Below are 18,937 nucleotides of genomic sequence, written 5' to 3'. Positions count from 1 at the left end.
ACCTTCAAGTGGACGGCGTGGCAATGGGGTCTCCGGTGTCTCCAGTAGTCGCCGACATCTTCATGGAGGATTTCAAGGAGAGAGCGCTCTCATTGGCTGCCGTCCAGCCGAAGATATTTAAAAGATACGTAGATGACACTTTTACTATACTTCCTAAAAGTAATGTTTCAACTTTCTTAGACCATTTAAATTTTATCCATAGTAAAATACAATTTACTATGGAGTTGGAAAAAGACTGTTCTCTTCCCTTCTTGGATGTTCTCATTTTGATGAATCCTGATAATAGCTTAGATCGCACTGTGTATAGAAAACCTACTCATACTGATAGGTACTTAAATGGCAAATCCCACCACCATCCCAGTCAACTAGCTACTGTAGGCAAATCTTTGTTTCAGAGAGCCCAAAGGATATGTGACGACCAGCATTTGGCCGCGGAGCTTCGACATGCCAGGCAGGCGCTGTTGGCGAACGAGCTCAAGATACCGCGTGTCAAGCAGAAGGCCCGCTTGAAGATCCCTACAGTCGGGCGCCGCCCTGCTATTCTGCCTTTTGTTAGAGGGGTCATGGATAGGGTCAGCCACATCTTGAAACGGGCTTCTATTAAAACTTATTTCAAGCCTATGAAGAAGATGTCCCAATTCCTGAGGCCTGTGAAATGTCAAACTCCTCTATAAAATGCGGGAGTGTACAGGCTAGACTGTGAGTGCGGCCTGTCATATGTGGGACAGACGAAACGAAGTATTTCCACACGGGTGAAGGAATACATAGCGGATGTCAAGCACCATCGGCAAAGGTCTGCAGTCTCTGAACATGTCATGGATAAAGTCAATCATGCTATAAAGTTTGACAAGCCTCTGGTTCTTGCTAAGGAGAAGCGATATATACCCAGAAATATCCAAACTTTAATAGAGAAGATGGCTTTGCTTTACCACCGGCTTGGGATCCAGTTGTACATCTGATAATGGAACAAGCACGACGAAGGCTGTGAGGCATTTGTGTTGTATGGTGTTGGACATTTGCAGTTTGTTCTTTGTCAATTTTGTGTAGATTAATTGGTTAATTATTTTTTAACATAGTAATGGTAATTTTTTGAATATTGTATAACTAGCTTTATTAATAGTGTGTGAACCTGCCTTAGGCACTGGTCCCACCGCGAGCTAGTAAGCTATGAGCTATCGACTATAAAAACGAACAAAAGATAAGCACCCCCGTGCAAATAAAAGAAACACGGCGATTTTAATAGCTCACCGCTGGGCGAGTAACTATAAACATCGCCGTGTCTCTTTTATTTGCACGGGAGTGATTATCTTTTGTTCGTTTTTATAGCCGATAGCTCACAGCTTTATACTAGCTCGCGGTGGGACCAGTGCCTTAGAAATCTATATTATTTGTGGTCATGGTTCGTTAATATTTCTTGTATGTGGGTACCTTTTGCACATTGTAATTTTTATTCAGTCACCCGTTGACCACGATCCGAACGCTGTAAAGAGTTCGAAACGTCGGGATGTATTCTAAATTCATTATACGCGATTTAATGAGTTTCCATAGTTTTATTTTATATTTTCGTATCACACTGAATAACTGCAAATAACGGTAGAAATAATGTACAATGTCGAGAAGTAAGTTTTTAATATTAAAGACAAATAAATTCATGATTATAAACTAAAAACCGAATCGAAATCAGATCAGTAGTTTTTAAGATACAAGTTGCCAAATTTGGCTTATTTTGTTTATATATTTTTTAATTTTTTTCTTTTTTTTGTGAGATTTTTTCTTCTATTTTTTTTACGTTACATCATCGATTTAAACTTCCGGTAGTTTAGATCGATGCGTTACATCCACAGAACTTAATTTAGATAGAAGAAACAAATTCATATATTTGTATAGGGGCCGAGCGTGTCAAATTTTGTACTGAAGTTGATTCTTGCCTGTAATTTTAAATATGTCTCAGGCTCTTGATTGTTCATAATTTTTGTGTTGTTGCAATTGAATATCACGTAACGAGGCATTTTTTATGTTTTGGTTGACTTCAACTTACAAAAATTGACGCCCGAAAGCTGCAAGCTGCGAGTAAAGACGGACAACTCAGTGGATTTCACTGAGTTCATTTGACACGCTAAGTAGATACGTTTGCTTGATCTATGGTATATATGACATCTGTGGTTACATCAATGAATCTCTTTCAACTGACAAACTTTTTGTCAAAATCAGATGATTAAATAAAAAAAATATATTTTGTTTTTTGTAACAGACCTCGCTACGCTCAGCTTTCTAAGGGATGAAATTTTTATATCCTTGGACTAATAATACTATGTTTGACTTACACTAGTACTAGCACCCTAAAATAAAGGATGCCTATTGCCTATCCACTCAATTGCTGGTTTGTAACCGTTAATAGTGTCGATTTGCAACCCCAAATAGACGTCAGTGAAACGTCCATTTTTAACCGCCGCCCAAATCTCTCTTCTCTTTTCTCTCGGTTCTGTGACTAAAACGGTACATCCTGATAGTGACCCCAAAAAGACGACAGTAAAACGTCGTATTTGTGACCAAAAAGGTACGTCCTGGTAGTGGCCCAAAATAGACGTTAGCGAAACGCCATATTTCTAACCAAACAGGAACGTCCTGATAGTGACCCCAAAGAGACGTCAGTAAAACGTCCATTTTTAACCGCCGCCCCAAATCTCTATTCTCTTTTCTCTCGGTTCTGTGACTAAAACGGTACATCCTGATAGTGACCCCAAAAAGACGACAGTAAAACGTCGTATTTGTGACCAAAAAGGTACGTCCTGGTAGTGACCCAAAATAGACGTTAGCGAAACGGCATATTTCTAACCAAACAGGAACGTCCTGATAGTGACCCCGATTAGACGTTAGTGAAACGTCAACTTTGTGACTAAAATGGTACGTCCTGATAGTGACCGCAAATAGACGTCAGTAAAACGTCGTATTAGTGACCAAAAAGGTACGTCCTGATAGTGACCCCAATGAGACGTCAGTAAAACGTCGTATTTGTGACCAAAAAGGTACGTCCTGATAGTGACCCCGATTAGACGTCAGTAGAACGTCGTATTAGTGACCAAAAAGGTACGTCCTGATAGTGACCCCAATGAGACGTCAGTAAAACGTCGTATTTGTGACCAAAAAGGTACGTCCTGATAGTGACCCCAATTAGACGTCAGTAGAACGTCGTATTAGTGACCAAAAAGGTACGTCCTGATAGTGACCCCAATGAGACGTCAGTAAAACGTCGTATTTGTGACCAAAAAGGTACGTCCTGATAGTGACCCCAATTAGACGTCAGTAGAACGTCGTATTTGTGACCAAAAAGGTACGTCCTAATAGTGACCCCAATTACACGTCAGTAGAACGTCATATTTGTGACCAAAAAGGCACGTCCTGATAGTTACCCCAAAGAGACGTCAGTAAAACGTCATATTTGTGACCAAAAAGGTACGTCCTGATAGTGACCCCGATTAGACGTCAGTAGAACGTCGTATTAGTGACCAAAAAGGTACGTCCTGATAGTGACCCCAATGAGACGTCAGTAAAACGTCGTATTTGTGACCAAAAAGGTACGTCCTGATAGTGACCCCAATTAGACGTCAGTAGAACGTCGTATTTGTGACCAAAAAGGTACGTCCTGATAGTTACCGCCGAATAGACGTCAGTAAAACGTCGTATTTGTGACCAAAAAGGTACGTCCTGATAGTTACCCCGAATAGACGTCAGTAAAACGTCGTATTTGTGACCAAAAAGGTACGTCCTGATAGTGACCCCAATTAGACGTCAGTAGAACGTCGTATTTGTGACCAAAAAGGTACGTCCTGGTAGTGACCCAAAATAGACGTTAGCGAAACGCCATATTTCTAACCAAACAGGTACGTCCTGATAGTGACCCCAATTAGACGTTAGTGAAACGTCAACTTTGTGACTAAAATGGTACGTCCTGATAGTGACCGCAAATAGACGTCAGTAAAACGTCAACTTTGTGACTAAAATGGTACGTCCTGATAGTGACCCCAAAGAGACGTCAGTAAAACGTCGTATTTGTGACCAAAAAGGTACGTCCTGATAGTGACCCCAATTAGACGTCAGTAGAACGTCGTATTTGTGACCAAAAAGGTACGTCCTGATAATGACCCCAAACAGACGTCAGTAAAACGTCAAATTTGTGACCAAAAAGGTACGTCCTAATAGTGACCGTAAATAGACGTCATTGAAACGTCAATTTTGTGACTAAAAGGTACGTCCTAATATTGACCCCAAATAGACGTCATTAAAACGTCCTCTCTCGACGAATAAATGACCGACCTTATTATGACCTATAAGTGACGTCACCTGTGCGTCGCTGACGTCAGTTTGCTACCTGGGTTAGGAGTTGAGTGGTTGGGCGTTGGAAGTAATGGGATCGGGTTAAGTTGATTAAAGGGTCGAGGAATGGCGGGGTGGTGGTTCAGGATTAAGATATTCAGTGATCAGGAGTTGGGGTGCTGTCAGTAGAATTATGACAAACCGTTAAAACTAAAAAGTGAAAAATACAAACTTTTTATTGACCTCCTGGGGTTCAATATCCTAATACTAGGACAAAACACCTATGATGAAATTTGAATCTACGTTAAATAGTTGAGTTGCTTTTGTTTTGATTCGTTCGATTTTCAAACAAAAGAAATTCAGCCCTGTTTTCTAGTACCATTGATTCAAATTCATTACCATTGGCAAATTTTTTGTATGGTGGGTCGCTAGGTTTTCAAATAAGTATGGGTTTTCTCAATATCAATAATGCACTCACTACCCATGTATATTCATATTATTTTCATTATAAGTATGATACAAGTTCCTCTTTAATCCTATGTTTGACTGGTAGAGAATGCCTTAAGGTAATGGTCCGCCATTTGTACCCAAACTTTTATGATACCCAAACTTTTATGACGATATTTTAAATAATAAATTAACTGTTTGACCATGCGCTATCTTAATCTTTCAATGATGTAGATTCTATCTTCTATCTAGATTCTACATAAATTGTAGATCATGGTTGACTTGTAGATAATGCATTATATTTGGCATAGTCTGTCGTTTTAACATTCTTGCACATTTTAGAATTGAACAATAAGGTTTAAGTAAATTGACTCACTGTTTTTTTTTTTTTTTCATAAAAATAGAAGACGTGGCAAATTTTTATATGACTGTTAATTATCAAACCAGACATAACGTAACATATCGTGTCTAGACTTTATTTTGAATTCATACAGAAATTCTAATCACATTGATAGTCAATTTATCTAGAAAAAATAACTGCATATAATTATACATCTACAGGAAAATATACCCAGTAGTGGTTCTTGGGAAAGGCTCACTGGGATGGAACGTGGACTACATGAGAAGCAACTGGCAGAGAGTAGCCACGCTCGGCGGCGTCCCGTGGCTCGCGGAGGTGGCGGCGGTAGCGGTGTGCTCACACTACCTGCTCAACTTCCCGTGGATTTGGGGTAAGCTTGGCCTTTCTCAAGGTATTGTGTGCCCTTTAAATATACCCAGTAGTGGTCCTTGGGAAAGGCTCACTGAAATGGAATGTGAACTATATGAGAAGAAACCGGCACAGAGTAGCCACGCTCGGCGGCGTCCCGTGGCTCGCGGAGGTGGCGGCGGTAGCAGTGTGCGCACACTACCTGCTCAACTTCCCGTGGATTTGGGGTAAGCTTGGCCTTTCTCAAGGTATTGTGTGCCCTTTAAATATACCCAGTAGTGGTCCTTGGGAAAGGCTCACTGAAATGGAACGTGGACTACATGAGAAGAAACTGGCAGAGGGTAGCCACGCTCGGCGGCGTCCCGTGGCTCGCGGAGGTGGCCGCGGTAGCGGTGTGCGTACACTACCTGCTTAACTTCCCGTGGATTTGGGATTTGGGGTAAGTTTGTAATTTCTCAAGGTATTGTGTGCCCATTAATAAACCCAGTAGTGGTCCTTGGGAAAGGTTCATTAGGGTGAAACGAGAAGCAACTGGCAAAGGGTAGGCACGCGGCATCCCATGGATCGCTGAGGTGACTACGGTGACGGTGTGTTCGCACTATCTGCTCCACTTCGCATGGATTTATCGTAAGCTTAACTTTTCTCAAGGTATTTTGTGTCCATTAACCCTTAATAAGACAAGGGGAATTCATTATATCTCTCACCATCACTTAGACTAAATTATGGAGGTGTAATTTAATTTTGTTAAGTGTTGAACAGCAGAGCTGCCTATCCGATTAAGAGTTAAATACTCGCAGACATGTAACCATATCTCTATTTTCTGGGATATTACAGTATTTACAACCTATAATAATTCTTAATACCCTGTATTACTTGTTGAGCATTGTAATATTACATGACGATAAAGAATATTTCTTTTAGTTTATTATCGACTAGATACACTCAAACAATTCCATATTTACATTTCTTATCTTTATTGCACATAAAATAACCTATAGCAACAAAGCTAAAAGACATTTTCTACCAATGGACCTTTGAACAAATTGGATAAGTTGTAGCCTGTTCATGGACAACATTAACTGTAAAAACCGGCCAAGAGCGTGTCGGGTCACGCTCAGTGTAGGGTTCCGTAGTTTTCCGTATTTTTGTCAAAAACTACTGAACCTATCAAGTTCAAAACAATTTTCCTAGAAAGTCTTTATAAAGTCCTACTTTTGTGATTTTTTTCATATTTTTTATTAAACATATGGTTCAAAAGTTAGAGGGGGGGACGCACTTTTTTTTCCTTTAGGTGCGATTATTTCCGAAAATATTAAAATTATCAAAAAACGATCTAATTAAACCCTTATTCATTTTTAAATACCTATCCTATATCACACGTTGGGGTTGGAATGAAAAAAAATATCAACCCCCACTTTACATGTAGGGGGGGTACCCTAATAAAACATTTTTTTCCATTTCTTATTTTTGCACTTTGTTGGCGTGATTGATATACATAGTGGTACCAAATTTCAGCTTTCTAGTGCTAACGGTTACTGAGATTATCCGCGGACGGACGGACGGACGGACGGACAGACGGACAGACAGACATGGCGAAACTATAAGGGTTCCTAGTTGACTACGGAACCCTAAAAATGACAATATTAAAATTAAATTCTACTTTAGATAGTCTGTATATGAAACAAAAACACATCTTACGTCTTACGTGACCGAAACGCGGCAAAAAATGTACAATAATGCTAATTTATCGCGTTCAACCCGTAATTAACTCTTTAAATAAACATACATATGTAAAGTTAACATACACTGTAACAGTGTAACATACACTGAACATACTATCAATGTAAATAGGTACATATGAAATTACATGAACCGTATGGGTAATGTAATGTAGCAATAATTATAACCACGATTCCTCCTGTGCAAATTTTCCAATATAAAGTTCCGATTTGCGATCGTTAGTGAATGTCACACTCCATATACCCAGAGTAATAAAATAAAATTTGTCACGGCCGCGGAACACAATGGGGAGCGTAGTGTGCGGTACAAAGCCAATTCAATAAAATCTGTAGCGGGGCTCGTATTGCAAGGCGTTTGAATGCATTTTCACCGCATGACGTGCATTATTGAAGGCGGCAGAAGCGCTGGCATTCAGGCTCGCTTTGCGCTCGCTCTTTGTACTAAGGACTGACTTCAGCTACCTAATTCACAAGAAATTTGGTCCCGACTGTGAGTTCCTTCTTGTTTAACTTGATATCTATCGGCAGTGACAACAAAATGTAATCAGAGGTTACATTTGTTGTGGATGACAGCGATGCGCTCGTTAAGCATTACGAATAACATCTCTGAACCCTGAAGCATACACGTTTAACTCATACCAGTCGTTCCTGCCTCAATTACAGGCCCGATTTACAAACAAAACCTCAAAGTGGAAACAGCATTCAATGCACGTTCCGTTTATTATTTTTACATTTAAGTATTCCTTCAATTTGTGTTGTGGATTTTAAACTGTCGCTAGCAAATAGTCCGTTGAATGCAGACAATCAAATTGTAGTAGCGTAATGAATGAATTTCCAGCTTCCAGTTTATTTTTCAATGTTTGTTAAAGTGTTACTGTTAAATTGATTCATTCAGTTTTAGAGTACATTTCGGCATGAAACTGTAGTGACTTTTCATGTATATTGTAGTATTGCGTTTTCATGTTTCACAACAATTAAATAAAGCTCGTTATTTTATTTAGTTTAGATTTTTGTAAAAAAAAAATATCTAAAAACACGTGCTATACGATATTGTTGTTGACTTATGGTCATTATTAGCCTTAGAAGATAGAAGCATCATATATTGTTAATCCCCTCCCTTTCTCGGAAATCAAACTATCCTGTACCTATGTCATCTACTTAAATCGGTCCAGCTGTAGAAGAGCTAACACAATGACATAAAGATAGACAGACAAACTTTCGCATTTATAAAATACGAGTAATCGGAGTAATTATAGATTTAATACAAATAAAAAGTACAAATATGGTGCTTTATTCCTCACTATTTCGTTCGCAAATCAGCATCTTACTGAAAAACGTCTTATCTACATATAATACAATAGACGTGCGTAGGTAGAAGAAATTCGTAACTCGTGTTGATTTAAAACACTCCATTCGGACGTGTTTTAATTTATCGCCAGCCATTTGGTGTTTCCTCTTTTCCGCACTTGTATCGTTATGTACTATTCTAGGTTTCCTGCTCGGCTCAGTATACTGTTCGCTGTCGTGGGCGGTGGTGATGCCCGGGGTGGCGCGACTCAGCGCCGCCGGGTCCGCTCGCAACTGGGCGCAGCTGGTGTGCACCGCGGGCGGCACCGACACAGCGCTAAGCGTCGGCGTCTACGGACTCATCTTTAGCTTTATATTCACCGGGGAAACCGAACTGTATAAATATATCAAGGTATTTACCTCCTCTGTTACTGTCAGTCAAGATCATTGCGAAAGTGTCTACCTAAACTTGACAGTTATTTTTTTTTACCCACGCACGGTTCATCTGTAAGCATACGAGAGTTTACACTATGCTGATGAATACGTATGCGCAGCATATCTTGCTTCGTTTTTTGATTGTGCAGTTTCTTTTGAGTATAAAGCACGAAACGTTGAAAATAATATGCGACAAGACATTATTATCTCCTGGCCCCGTAGCCGAATGGCATTTCTGCGACGCGAAACGAAATCGAAACGCCGCAGAAAGGTAGTCTGGCTCTGTTGCGCCAATAAGCAAGAGCTATAGAGATAGATATCTACGAGCGTTTCGTTTCGTGAGCGTTTTGTGCATTCGGCTACGCACGCTGGACTTTTGGGTGGCGTTGCAAGGATACATGCATATTACTATACATAGCTTCAGTATTCTTAAGAAAAATCCCGACATTGGCAAGCTCATTCTTGATTCATTTGGTTTGATGTGACTATGAATACCGCTTATGCAACACGCACAGTCGCACATCATTGTGTTCCCGCATGCTTCTCTTTAGGTATTTACAAAATACCTGCAAGCCAAAAATATCTCTGCAGTCCCTGCCGGAGACAAATCCAATCGATACACTATTTATTTTAAGCCGTTTTATAACTGCAGGCGGTAAGCCACAGCGTTAAACGAACTGTGTCGGTTGGTCTACGAATAATAATTCTTCCTCGTCTCCATTCTGCAGTTGAACGCAATTCCAGGAAAATAATTAAAGTAATAAATTGAAAGTATTATTTTATACTAGGTCTTGATTTTACCTACGTTACAACCAGTGGGACACAATAGGCTCATAATAAATAATAAAATACAACCTTTAAGTCTGCACTGACTTGACAGATAAACTCAAGAGTAATAGAAATTAGACACGTTTCATTAACAGTTTTATACAAAATTACTTTATACAAGACACCAAACATTTCATTTCATTTATTTATTTCTCACATATAAGCTAACAGTGTTTCACCAAAACGCTTACACGGTATACAATAAAAGACTAAGAGCTAAACAATTATAAATAACATGCAAGAGATATACACATTTATGGACATTTAAAAAATTAACAATTAACATAATGTAATAGACCTTATAGACCTTTGCCACTGCATTAATATGGGATGGAAAATTTCATCTGATAATTAAACAAAACGGTCTAATACAAAGTATTTGTTTTACAGGTACCTACGCACATTTTACACAGTATAAGTTTTGCATAAAGTACATAAAATTAAGTTGAAATAAGTATTGGCATAGCACACATTACACAAAAGAGAAGAAAAAGGTCTTGACATCTCCTCCTAAAGTAAAGTGGCAAATTTATCAGATGTGGCTTTATTGCAATAAGGTCCAAGGGTACAAATCTGTAAATAAATAACCCAATATAGCCAAAAAATCTCTAACCAGCCAGTACGTCAATTCAATGTTATTCCTTCTCAGGCCGGATCGACTCTGTTCGTGGGCGTGATACTGGGAGCAGCGTGGGGTAGCCTGGCGGGGCTAGCACCACACTCGCGCGACTACTACGTCGCCGAGCTGCGGGTGCTCTTCGTGCTGGTCGGTGGACTCTTCGCCAACTTCATGCTAGTGCGCTTTGGGTGGGCTGGAACTGGTGTGTACTTATTTCCTGTTTTCCTTGCTTATTATCAAAAATAAACTTACATGCTAATTATATTTAAAAATAAAATAATTACCTGCCAAAAAAATAAACAAAATTCGTCACACAAAAATCCGAGAAATCACCAAAGCCAAAGATGCTTTATTATATGCAAAAACACAGAAATGGAAGTGGGCAGGACACGTAGCGAGGCTAAAGGACGAGAGATGGACTAACAGGGTAACGAAATCGAAGAGCCCACAAGGCAAACGTCGTAAAGCAAGACCGCACACGAGATGGGAAGACGAGATAAGACAAATCGCTGGGCCCTGCTGGTCACGAATAGCGCAGGATAGAGACAAATGGAGCTCTTTAGAGGAGGCCTTCACCTTCACCTGAGGAGGGGTTCGTGTATATCAAAGATATCTACATAGCTAAGACACAGTATAAAGCAGTAATAACTCTTCTAACAAACTTCACTCCGCGCGGTGTGTCGAAAACTACTCTCCATATGCACCGAATACATGCGAAACTGGTAAGTATTGGGCTGGACAGTCGGGGCCGCGTTCGCGCGCTGTGTTGACGTGTTGAGTTCGGGAGAAAATGACGTCAGCACCGAAGACATATTTTCGTTACTGTAGTGCTTATGGGTGTATGGAGAACAGTTCTCAAAATGCGGAAATGTCAGAATGTTCTTTAGAATTCCTAGACACCCAGAAAAGTAAGTGGTTGTTATATTTTTGCAGTGTTAGGTACATTATTGCTTACGTAAATGGCGTAAAAGTGAGATTTAAAGCTAGAATGACACATTAAAATCAATAAGGATTTATCTGTAACGACATTTAGGTAGATGCTGCGATCTATCTAGCTCGAAAGTTTGGTACCTACTTAAATATTGTGCAAACATCTATTCAAACATTTTATGTAAATACGATTTCGTCAGTATTTAAGAAACAAACACGTACTTGAATCTTTATTAGATAAAAAGGTAGAAAGAGCGTTGGTACTAGCATAGCGCCATACACAGTTACTACGAGTAGGACAGTAGCACAGGTACAACCCTGCGTGACCTTGCGCAGTAGTAACGACCGCGTCGCCGCTGCCGGAGATTAACTACTGATTTATCCTTATACTGTGGCTAAGATACACAACACGACAACATTTACCATAATTAGGGAATTCAATCTCGATGAGATTGGGGCCCTGGCGAGATCTCGGGAATTCATGAAACCAATCTCGCGAGATCTCGCCAATTTCGAGATCTCGCGAGATTGGCCGGTTTGTGGGTTTATTCTTGTAAATAATCACAATGTAGCAATGAATAAGGATAACAATAATAAGAATGATTGCTATTATGACACAAATACTTATCTTGATTATTTTTCATATATGTTTTTATGTATTTTACATAAATTATGTACCTTACAACTCGCAGTATATTTTATTAAACTTTGAAGTATATATTATCATGTAAGAAAATAAAATAAAAATATTCACGAATGAGTAAAAGCGTGCCAAATTCGAATTCGTTGCCATGCCAACACACACAGTAGAGACTTCTTAAAAAATCCGCAACGTATGCCTTTATTGATGAAAGGATAAAAATTTTACATTATAAAAGTCAAGGTTATCCCTACCATCATTAAATAGACCATTACGACTAGTTGACTACTAATAAATTACATAAAAATATTAGACTACCAATACAATACGCTTCTTAAACCCGACAGTTAAATAAGAAACTAAAATATAAAGAAAAACAGAAACATATATATAAATATTATTAAATAAATATTACAGGACATTCGTACACAGATTGACTGAGTCCCACGATAAGCTCAACAAAGCTTGTGTTGTGGATACTCAGACAAAGGCATACATAATATACAAGTACTTAGATACACTGAGAACATTCATGACTCAGGAACAAATATCTGTGTTCATTACACAAATAAATGCCCTTACCGGGATTCGAATCCGAGACTGCGGCGTAGCAGTCAGGATCACTACCCGCTGGGCTAGGCAAGACCGGTCGTTAAAATATAATAATAACATATTCAAAAATATAATATATAGTAGTGTGAATATTTAAAGAAGAAATAAAAAAAAATATAATACAATAATTTGATTTTTTGAGTGTAAAATAGAAATTGTTATTGGTTGCCTAACAAACGACAGCCGTAGTAAAGTTGTTGTAGGCTTCTGCTCTCTCGACATCCAACAAAACTCTGTGCACGAAAATTCGTAAAATAGATGGTTATATACACAGAGCTGTAAGTTTAAATTAATACCATAATGGGCATAGACATAAGACATTCTTTATTGGTAATGAAAATTACAGGTCATAACTTTTACCATATTAGATTATTGCACATATTTATGTAATTACATCTATACACATTATCTACATTTTATATACATTTGTTCGATAACTATACATTTTTATTTTTATATAGCCTGCGATTCTTTACATTGGCGAATAAAGCCCTGGCTGACACCCTTCGAATTATTTCGAAACGGTCTGAATCTGTCATTCGTCATTCCGAACTGAGATAGGTAAATTATTGGGCGAAATAAGCGAGTTGAATCTCTAAATCTCTACTGAATTAACGAGTTGGCGAGTTCAGTTAAATGATATAGTTCATATAAATCACTTACAACTTGCGAACGAAACATGTCTAGTCATTTCGCGAGCTTCGAATAAGACGTTTTATGCTTGAGTTCAATCTCGTTGATCTCGCGAGATCTCGTCGATTTTTCGGCCGAGATCAATCTCGCTAAAAATGACCGAGATCTCGTACAAAAGAGATCTCGCGAGAACGAGATTGCATTCCCTAACCATAATATATATATATATATATATATATATATATATACTTTTTTTTCTTCTCCTATGTTTAACAAAAATTGTAACGAACTTGCATGAAATAAAAGGCTTTTTATTTTTATTTTATTTTTATTTTTTTATTTATTTATATTTACTTAATAAAGCTGTCCGAAACGCGTAGAAGAGAGAGAGGGAGGCCTTTGCCCAGCATTGGGACACAAGAGGCTAACAAATAAATAAATAATAATAATAAAGCTGGAAGCGGTTGGCCCGTGTCCTGTGTGTAAGACTGTCTCATGTTGAGCACTCCGAATGTTTTAGACTTAGGCATTGGTCTCTCTGACATTCTGGGTTGACAAGCCAGTACGGCCGCGGTTTTTGTTGACCTTACCCTCTAAATCAGTGGTGTGCAGAGTACGGCACGCGAAAGGATTTTATCCAGCGCTCCATGCACCGGTCCTTCAAAATTGTGATGTGGCCAACAATGTCCTCGTAATACATTTTTGGTGTACATCTGGCCCTATTCTAAAATAACTTAAAATTTTGGTCACTGGTCTGAATGGTCGGGTAACCCACGGGAGAAATTGGGGTGAGGATGAAATGAAGCAGTACAATTTTTTTTATAAAATAGAAATACGTATCTATTCTATTCTAAATCTTTAGCTGGAGTCGCTGTGTTGGTGTGCAACGCAACAGCCGCGAAGTTCTGGGCGCGCGACGGGTGGAAGCTAAACAGCAACCCTGCGTCCACGGTCTACCGGGTGTTTTGGGCCGCCTGTGAGCCAGCCGTGTTTGCTTACACCGGCACTTTCTTTGTGGTACGTTTCCCTTTTATACCTTTACGCTTTAGCCCGCGACTTCGTCTACCCGAAATAAAAAGGCAATATTGTGTTACATGCTTATAAGTCTTATAACTTATAATGAATAGAAGTGAAATATTTTTTATCCCATTATCATAGCCTGCCTAAAACTTAACCCTTAAATGCATAGTGATGTATATATGCATCATCTACTTTTGACTCTATTGACAGAATGTCAAAACTCAAATTTGAATAAATCTTTGTCAAGGTCATGCATTTAAGGGTTAAGTCCGACCCTGGGTTTCAATTTCTTTATTTGCATTCTTATTGTAGTTAGGTTAGAATATGTACTCAAATAAGATGTGTACCAAATTTCAAGTACTTAATTCGCTGCAACGATTTTTAAGCAGGAAGAGGGTAAGACAGACAGACATTCGCATTAAATTTATAATATTAGTGTGGGTGGAACTTTTACACAATTAACGTATTCTTGCTTTATCTACAAATTCTACAATATGATCTACGTCTTTTTATTCGTACCTTGCACAAGACAAGAACATTCCTAACTTGGACAGCGTTTCGGATAATTCAAATTGAGTACATTTTGTGGGTGTTATCCGACGCGGCGCATAAGCTAGAGTTCTTTTTTACGAAATGAATTCAACTTCGTTATGAGTTCACGAAGCTTTCCATACTTTTCAGCATCCATGGAGTCCGATAAACTTCGGTGTTTGTCTGATATGAATATAAAATGGTTTAACCGGTATTTTTAAATTCATGAGGCATCTGCAGCTTCCAGACTCTTCGAAGTAGTGTGTCTGACACGCTCAAGCGGCGTAGACAAGATGCTAATTGTTAACGCTCCATAGTAAACAAAACGCAACACTATCACGTCTATCACGCTAATATGGAAGAGAGGTAACTAACATACGCTACGGGATGTGAACGATTGGCACTTTGTCTACGCGCCCAGGTGAATAATAGCGAACTTTCAAGGAATTTCTAAAGTACTTGGTAGTTAATCAAGGTATTGAAGACGGAAATCTAATTTATGAACTTAGAATTAACTAAAAAAACTGTTACGGTAAATTCTAACAAGTATTTTTTACACGAACAAGACCTCTATATTATGTTTCCCTTTGCATGCCTTTGCATTATTTGCACTCCAAAATTAATGATACTCACGTCACGTATGGATGACGTCATGGATGTTTTCTATGTATATTAAGTAGGTATGTATTTATCTATATAAGTAAGTATATCGTCGCCTAGCACCCATAGTTCAAGCTTTGCTTAGTTTGGGGTTGGGTTGATCTATGTAAGGTGTCCCCCAATATTTATTCATTTATTTATTATTTATTTATTTATAAATAATTTGCATTCAATAATAAAAGTCAGTCAGACACGTCAGTGCCAAAAATAACGCTTATGGCACGCTAATGTTTGGAAAATTGTCACATACTTAGCAATCGGATTCACATCCAAAATAGATCAAATTATAAAACTTCGAATACATCTGATAGCTACATCATTCAAAAACGTATTGGAACGACAATAGTGTCATGATTTTTGTTAATTGCATTAATTGGATTGTATTAATTGGATGTTACTCAAACGACAGCAGAGCACCTACCAGAATTTGTTTAAAGTTTCAGATAACAAAGTGTATTCTAAAATCGATATCGTAAACGTTACAAAAAATGTATGTAATATTTGGTTCTAGTGAGTAACCGTTTGAAGGCGCTATGTTTCCAACGAATGACATTTTCCGTGTCGTATTTTAAAACCTCTAAAACAAATGTTAGATGCGCAGGTCATCTTCGAATAAAAGAAAATACTAATATTTATCAAAGAACTCAGCTAAGGTCATGCCGAGAAACGTTATTGAACAGGCAGCCACAGCTAATTGAGCGCCCGCGCGTAGTAAGTACCAATCACGGCAATCACGTAACATAATCTACCCGTTCACAACATTGACACACAAAGCGATGAATGAACAATCGAAGAATGGAGTGAACGAAAAACTCCGCCGGTTATTGTTTTGTTACACGCGTGCTTTTTATCGCGTTTATATAATATGAAAAAAATAATAATATATAGCTATGTCATTTTATTGGTTCATAGTTTCATGGACGACTTTCCTTAAACAATTAAGAACATGAAAAAAACTTCGTAACCTCAGTCTTTATTTTACTTCATTATATACTCTTGGCCACAGACTAGCTGAGTTATCTGTTGCTGCTGTTTGTGGTTATATATCAAAATATATAGGTTAATCGCGGAGTTTTAAAACGTCAATATGTTACGACGGGTTGAGGAACTGTTTATATGGGACCAGCCATGAAATCGCAAACAAATTGACTCTCCACAATCATCAATCGACATCGGCCATCGTCTAGCCGAAATATATAGCGCGACCTATTTTTTGTGATTTTCGGGTTATACTCAGAGTAAAAGTTATTTGGACCACCCTACTGTATAATTAATTATATACTGTATCATATTATTAAAACTTTATGATGCTACGTACGTATTAAGCGTACCTAAATAACTATATACCATTTCGTCTGCTTTTTTTTAATACACACTAACCGCCTAGACGCAAAAAAATACCAAATTCCCTTTTTCAGGTTGATAATGACCTCTGGGATGTTATGTTGATCGGGTTAGCAATCCTGCTGATATGTCTGACTGTGAGACTTACGGCGGCCGCGCTCGTCTGCTGGGACATGACCCTCGAAGAAAGACTCTTCGTTTGCTGCACCTGGGTACCCAAATCTATAGTAGAGGTAGGTATTCATAGGCTTTAGTGGGATTAGTGTCCCGCGGACCGACCGAACGGATCCGCACCGGACTAATATGTATTAAGTTCAGGGAGCGTTTTAGAGTAAAGCGTACGGGCCCCCTTGGGCGACAACATCAACTTGAGATAAATTGGTAGTGCGGTCGGTCCACGTGACATTAAAATAAGTCATAAAATAATTCAGTCGAATTGACAACATCCTCCTTTTTAAGTTATAAGTCGGTTAAAAACAAATATACCTACATATTAAATAGTCTTTAAAAACTTGTGCAATTTTATTTACATTCTCAACCCACGGGCCAAACAGAGACAACTAAAAATGATGCTTGCCAGCAGAAAGCAAGATCCCATTTTTAACCCCCGAGGTAAAAACGACGGGGTGTTATAAGTTTGACGTGTCTGTCTGTTTGTCTGTCTGTCTGTCTGTCTGTTTCTGTGTGTGTCTGTCTGTGGCAACGTAGCTCCCGAACGGTTGAACGGATTAAGATTTAGTTTTTTGTTTGAAAGCTGAATTAGCCGGGAGTGTTCTTAGTCATGTTTCATGAAAATCGGTCCACTATGTCGCGGTCGGGGGTTTTTTCAAAATTTTAATTTTGTGGTTAGATTATTATCTAAGGAACTGTTTTCAGGCTGTACTGGCGCCAACGGCTCTAACGGCGGTTATCTCCCGGGGCCCTCACCAGGACTACGACAAAGACTTGGCCTGCGCAGTCAACATACTGCGACTCCTGGTTCAAGCCATCATCTTCACAACCCCTGTAGGATACCTGCTTACTAACCATTTAGGACCAAAATTACTTAAAGTACCAAAGAAATCCTGTGATGATAAGAACTTAGCATAATCCTAGAGTAGATAATTATAATACTTAATTTTTGTGTAATATTTTCTTTATTAAGTATTTTGTTTATGTCTTTAGAATAATCCTCAAATATACAGACTTTAAGTACTTATAATTATTGACTTTTTGCTGATACTAATGTCGGAATGTACGAGTATTTTAAAGTAATGTAATAAATGTCATGAAACTCGTGATTTAATACTTTATATACAATTACTTATATAAAATATTATTTAGAATTACATGCAGTAGATATGTATTCGAATCTCTGCAAATTGTTGTCATTGAATGATACAAAATATATGTAATTAATTAACCCTCCCCTCCTACGTGTATACATACAACACGACCGGTCAATTATACTGCCAAAATTGTGACCGAGTCTTTAAAAGTAAATTTGGCCTGGCCAGCCATATAAGAGCTCATATGAGAAAACAACTTTGATTGCTCAGGTCGCCGTCATCGAAATCGATGTGGAGGACTATAGTATAATTAATTAATTATGTATAGGTAAAGAAAACGATTTAGAATAAAAAATATACCAAAGTTATTTTTTTACGATAGGTAGGGATATCTGCCAAATTAGATATAAGGACTTCGTATATATATTTGTATTAAAAAAAACCGGCCAAGTGCGAGTCGAACTCGCGCACCAAGGGTTCCGTATAAACCTGTAGATATACAAGTAAAAGTTCACAAGTTTTATTATATGTGTGCCTAGCACACTAGGTAGCGTGATAAACTTTATCGCATCGGTGCATCCCTATCGCACTTACGAATATTTAGTGCGAAAATGGCGGCCTGACGTGATAATGATAAGGTTTATCGCGCTAGTGTGCTATTAGGCCCTGCGATGTAACTGAAAAGTTACACGACCTTTTGTGTTAGCTTTCGCGATTTTTCCTTTATGTATGTGCTATAAGACGTGGTTTCGTACCAAATTTCACGATTCTGAGTTCACGGGACGTACTCTGTAGGTTAGTTTTAATTCTCTCGCGAGTATCGAACATTTCAGCAGTTATTAAAAAGTTTGTACATTTATGGCCGGTTGCATCAAACCGTCTGTCACCGTTAAAGCGTTCGTTAAATTTTATTGTATGGGA

At 38.4% G+C, this 18,937-nt stretch overlaps 1 protein-coding gene across 3 annotated transcripts in view; it reads left to right on the top strand.

Annotated features, from left to right (window-relative positions):
* LOC125226826 (sodium/hydrogen exchanger 9B1-like) overlaps nucleotides 1–18,144 on the top strand; it is a 47,704-nt gene extending 29,560 nt beyond the window's left edge. For all 3 annotated transcript variants that reach the window (XM_048130942.1, XM_048130943.1, XM_048130941.1), the window contains 6 exons: nucleotides 5,323–5,492; nucleotides 8,700–8,908; nucleotides 10,409–10,580; nucleotides 14,056–14,210; nucleotides 16,823–16,981; nucleotides 17,625–18,144. In XM_048130942.1, coding sequence (XP_047986899.1) covers nucleotides 5,323–5,492; nucleotides 8,700–8,908; nucleotides 10,409–10,580; nucleotides 14,056–14,210; nucleotides 16,823–16,981; nucleotides 17,625–17,837 — 1,078 coding nt within the window. In that variant the 3' untranslated portion in view covers nucleotides 17,838–18,144. The remainder of the gene's footprint in view (nucleotides 1–5,322; nucleotides 5,493–8,699; nucleotides 8,909–10,408; nucleotides 10,581–14,055; nucleotides 14,211–16,822; nucleotides 16,982–17,624) is intronic.
* Nucleotides 18,145–18,937: the final 793 nt, after the last annotated feature.

Source organism: Leguminivora glycinivorella, chromosome 6, assembly GCF_023078275.1.
Source record: "Leguminivora glycinivorella isolate SPB_JAAS2020 chromosome 6, LegGlyc_1.1, whole genome shotgun sequence".
NCBI lineage: Eukaryota > Metazoa > Arthropoda > Insecta > Lepidoptera > Tortricidae > Leguminivora > Leguminivora glycinivorella.
The sequence above is the reverse complement of the archived record's forward strand: the minus strand, read 5'-3'. Positions and strand labels throughout refer to the sequence as shown.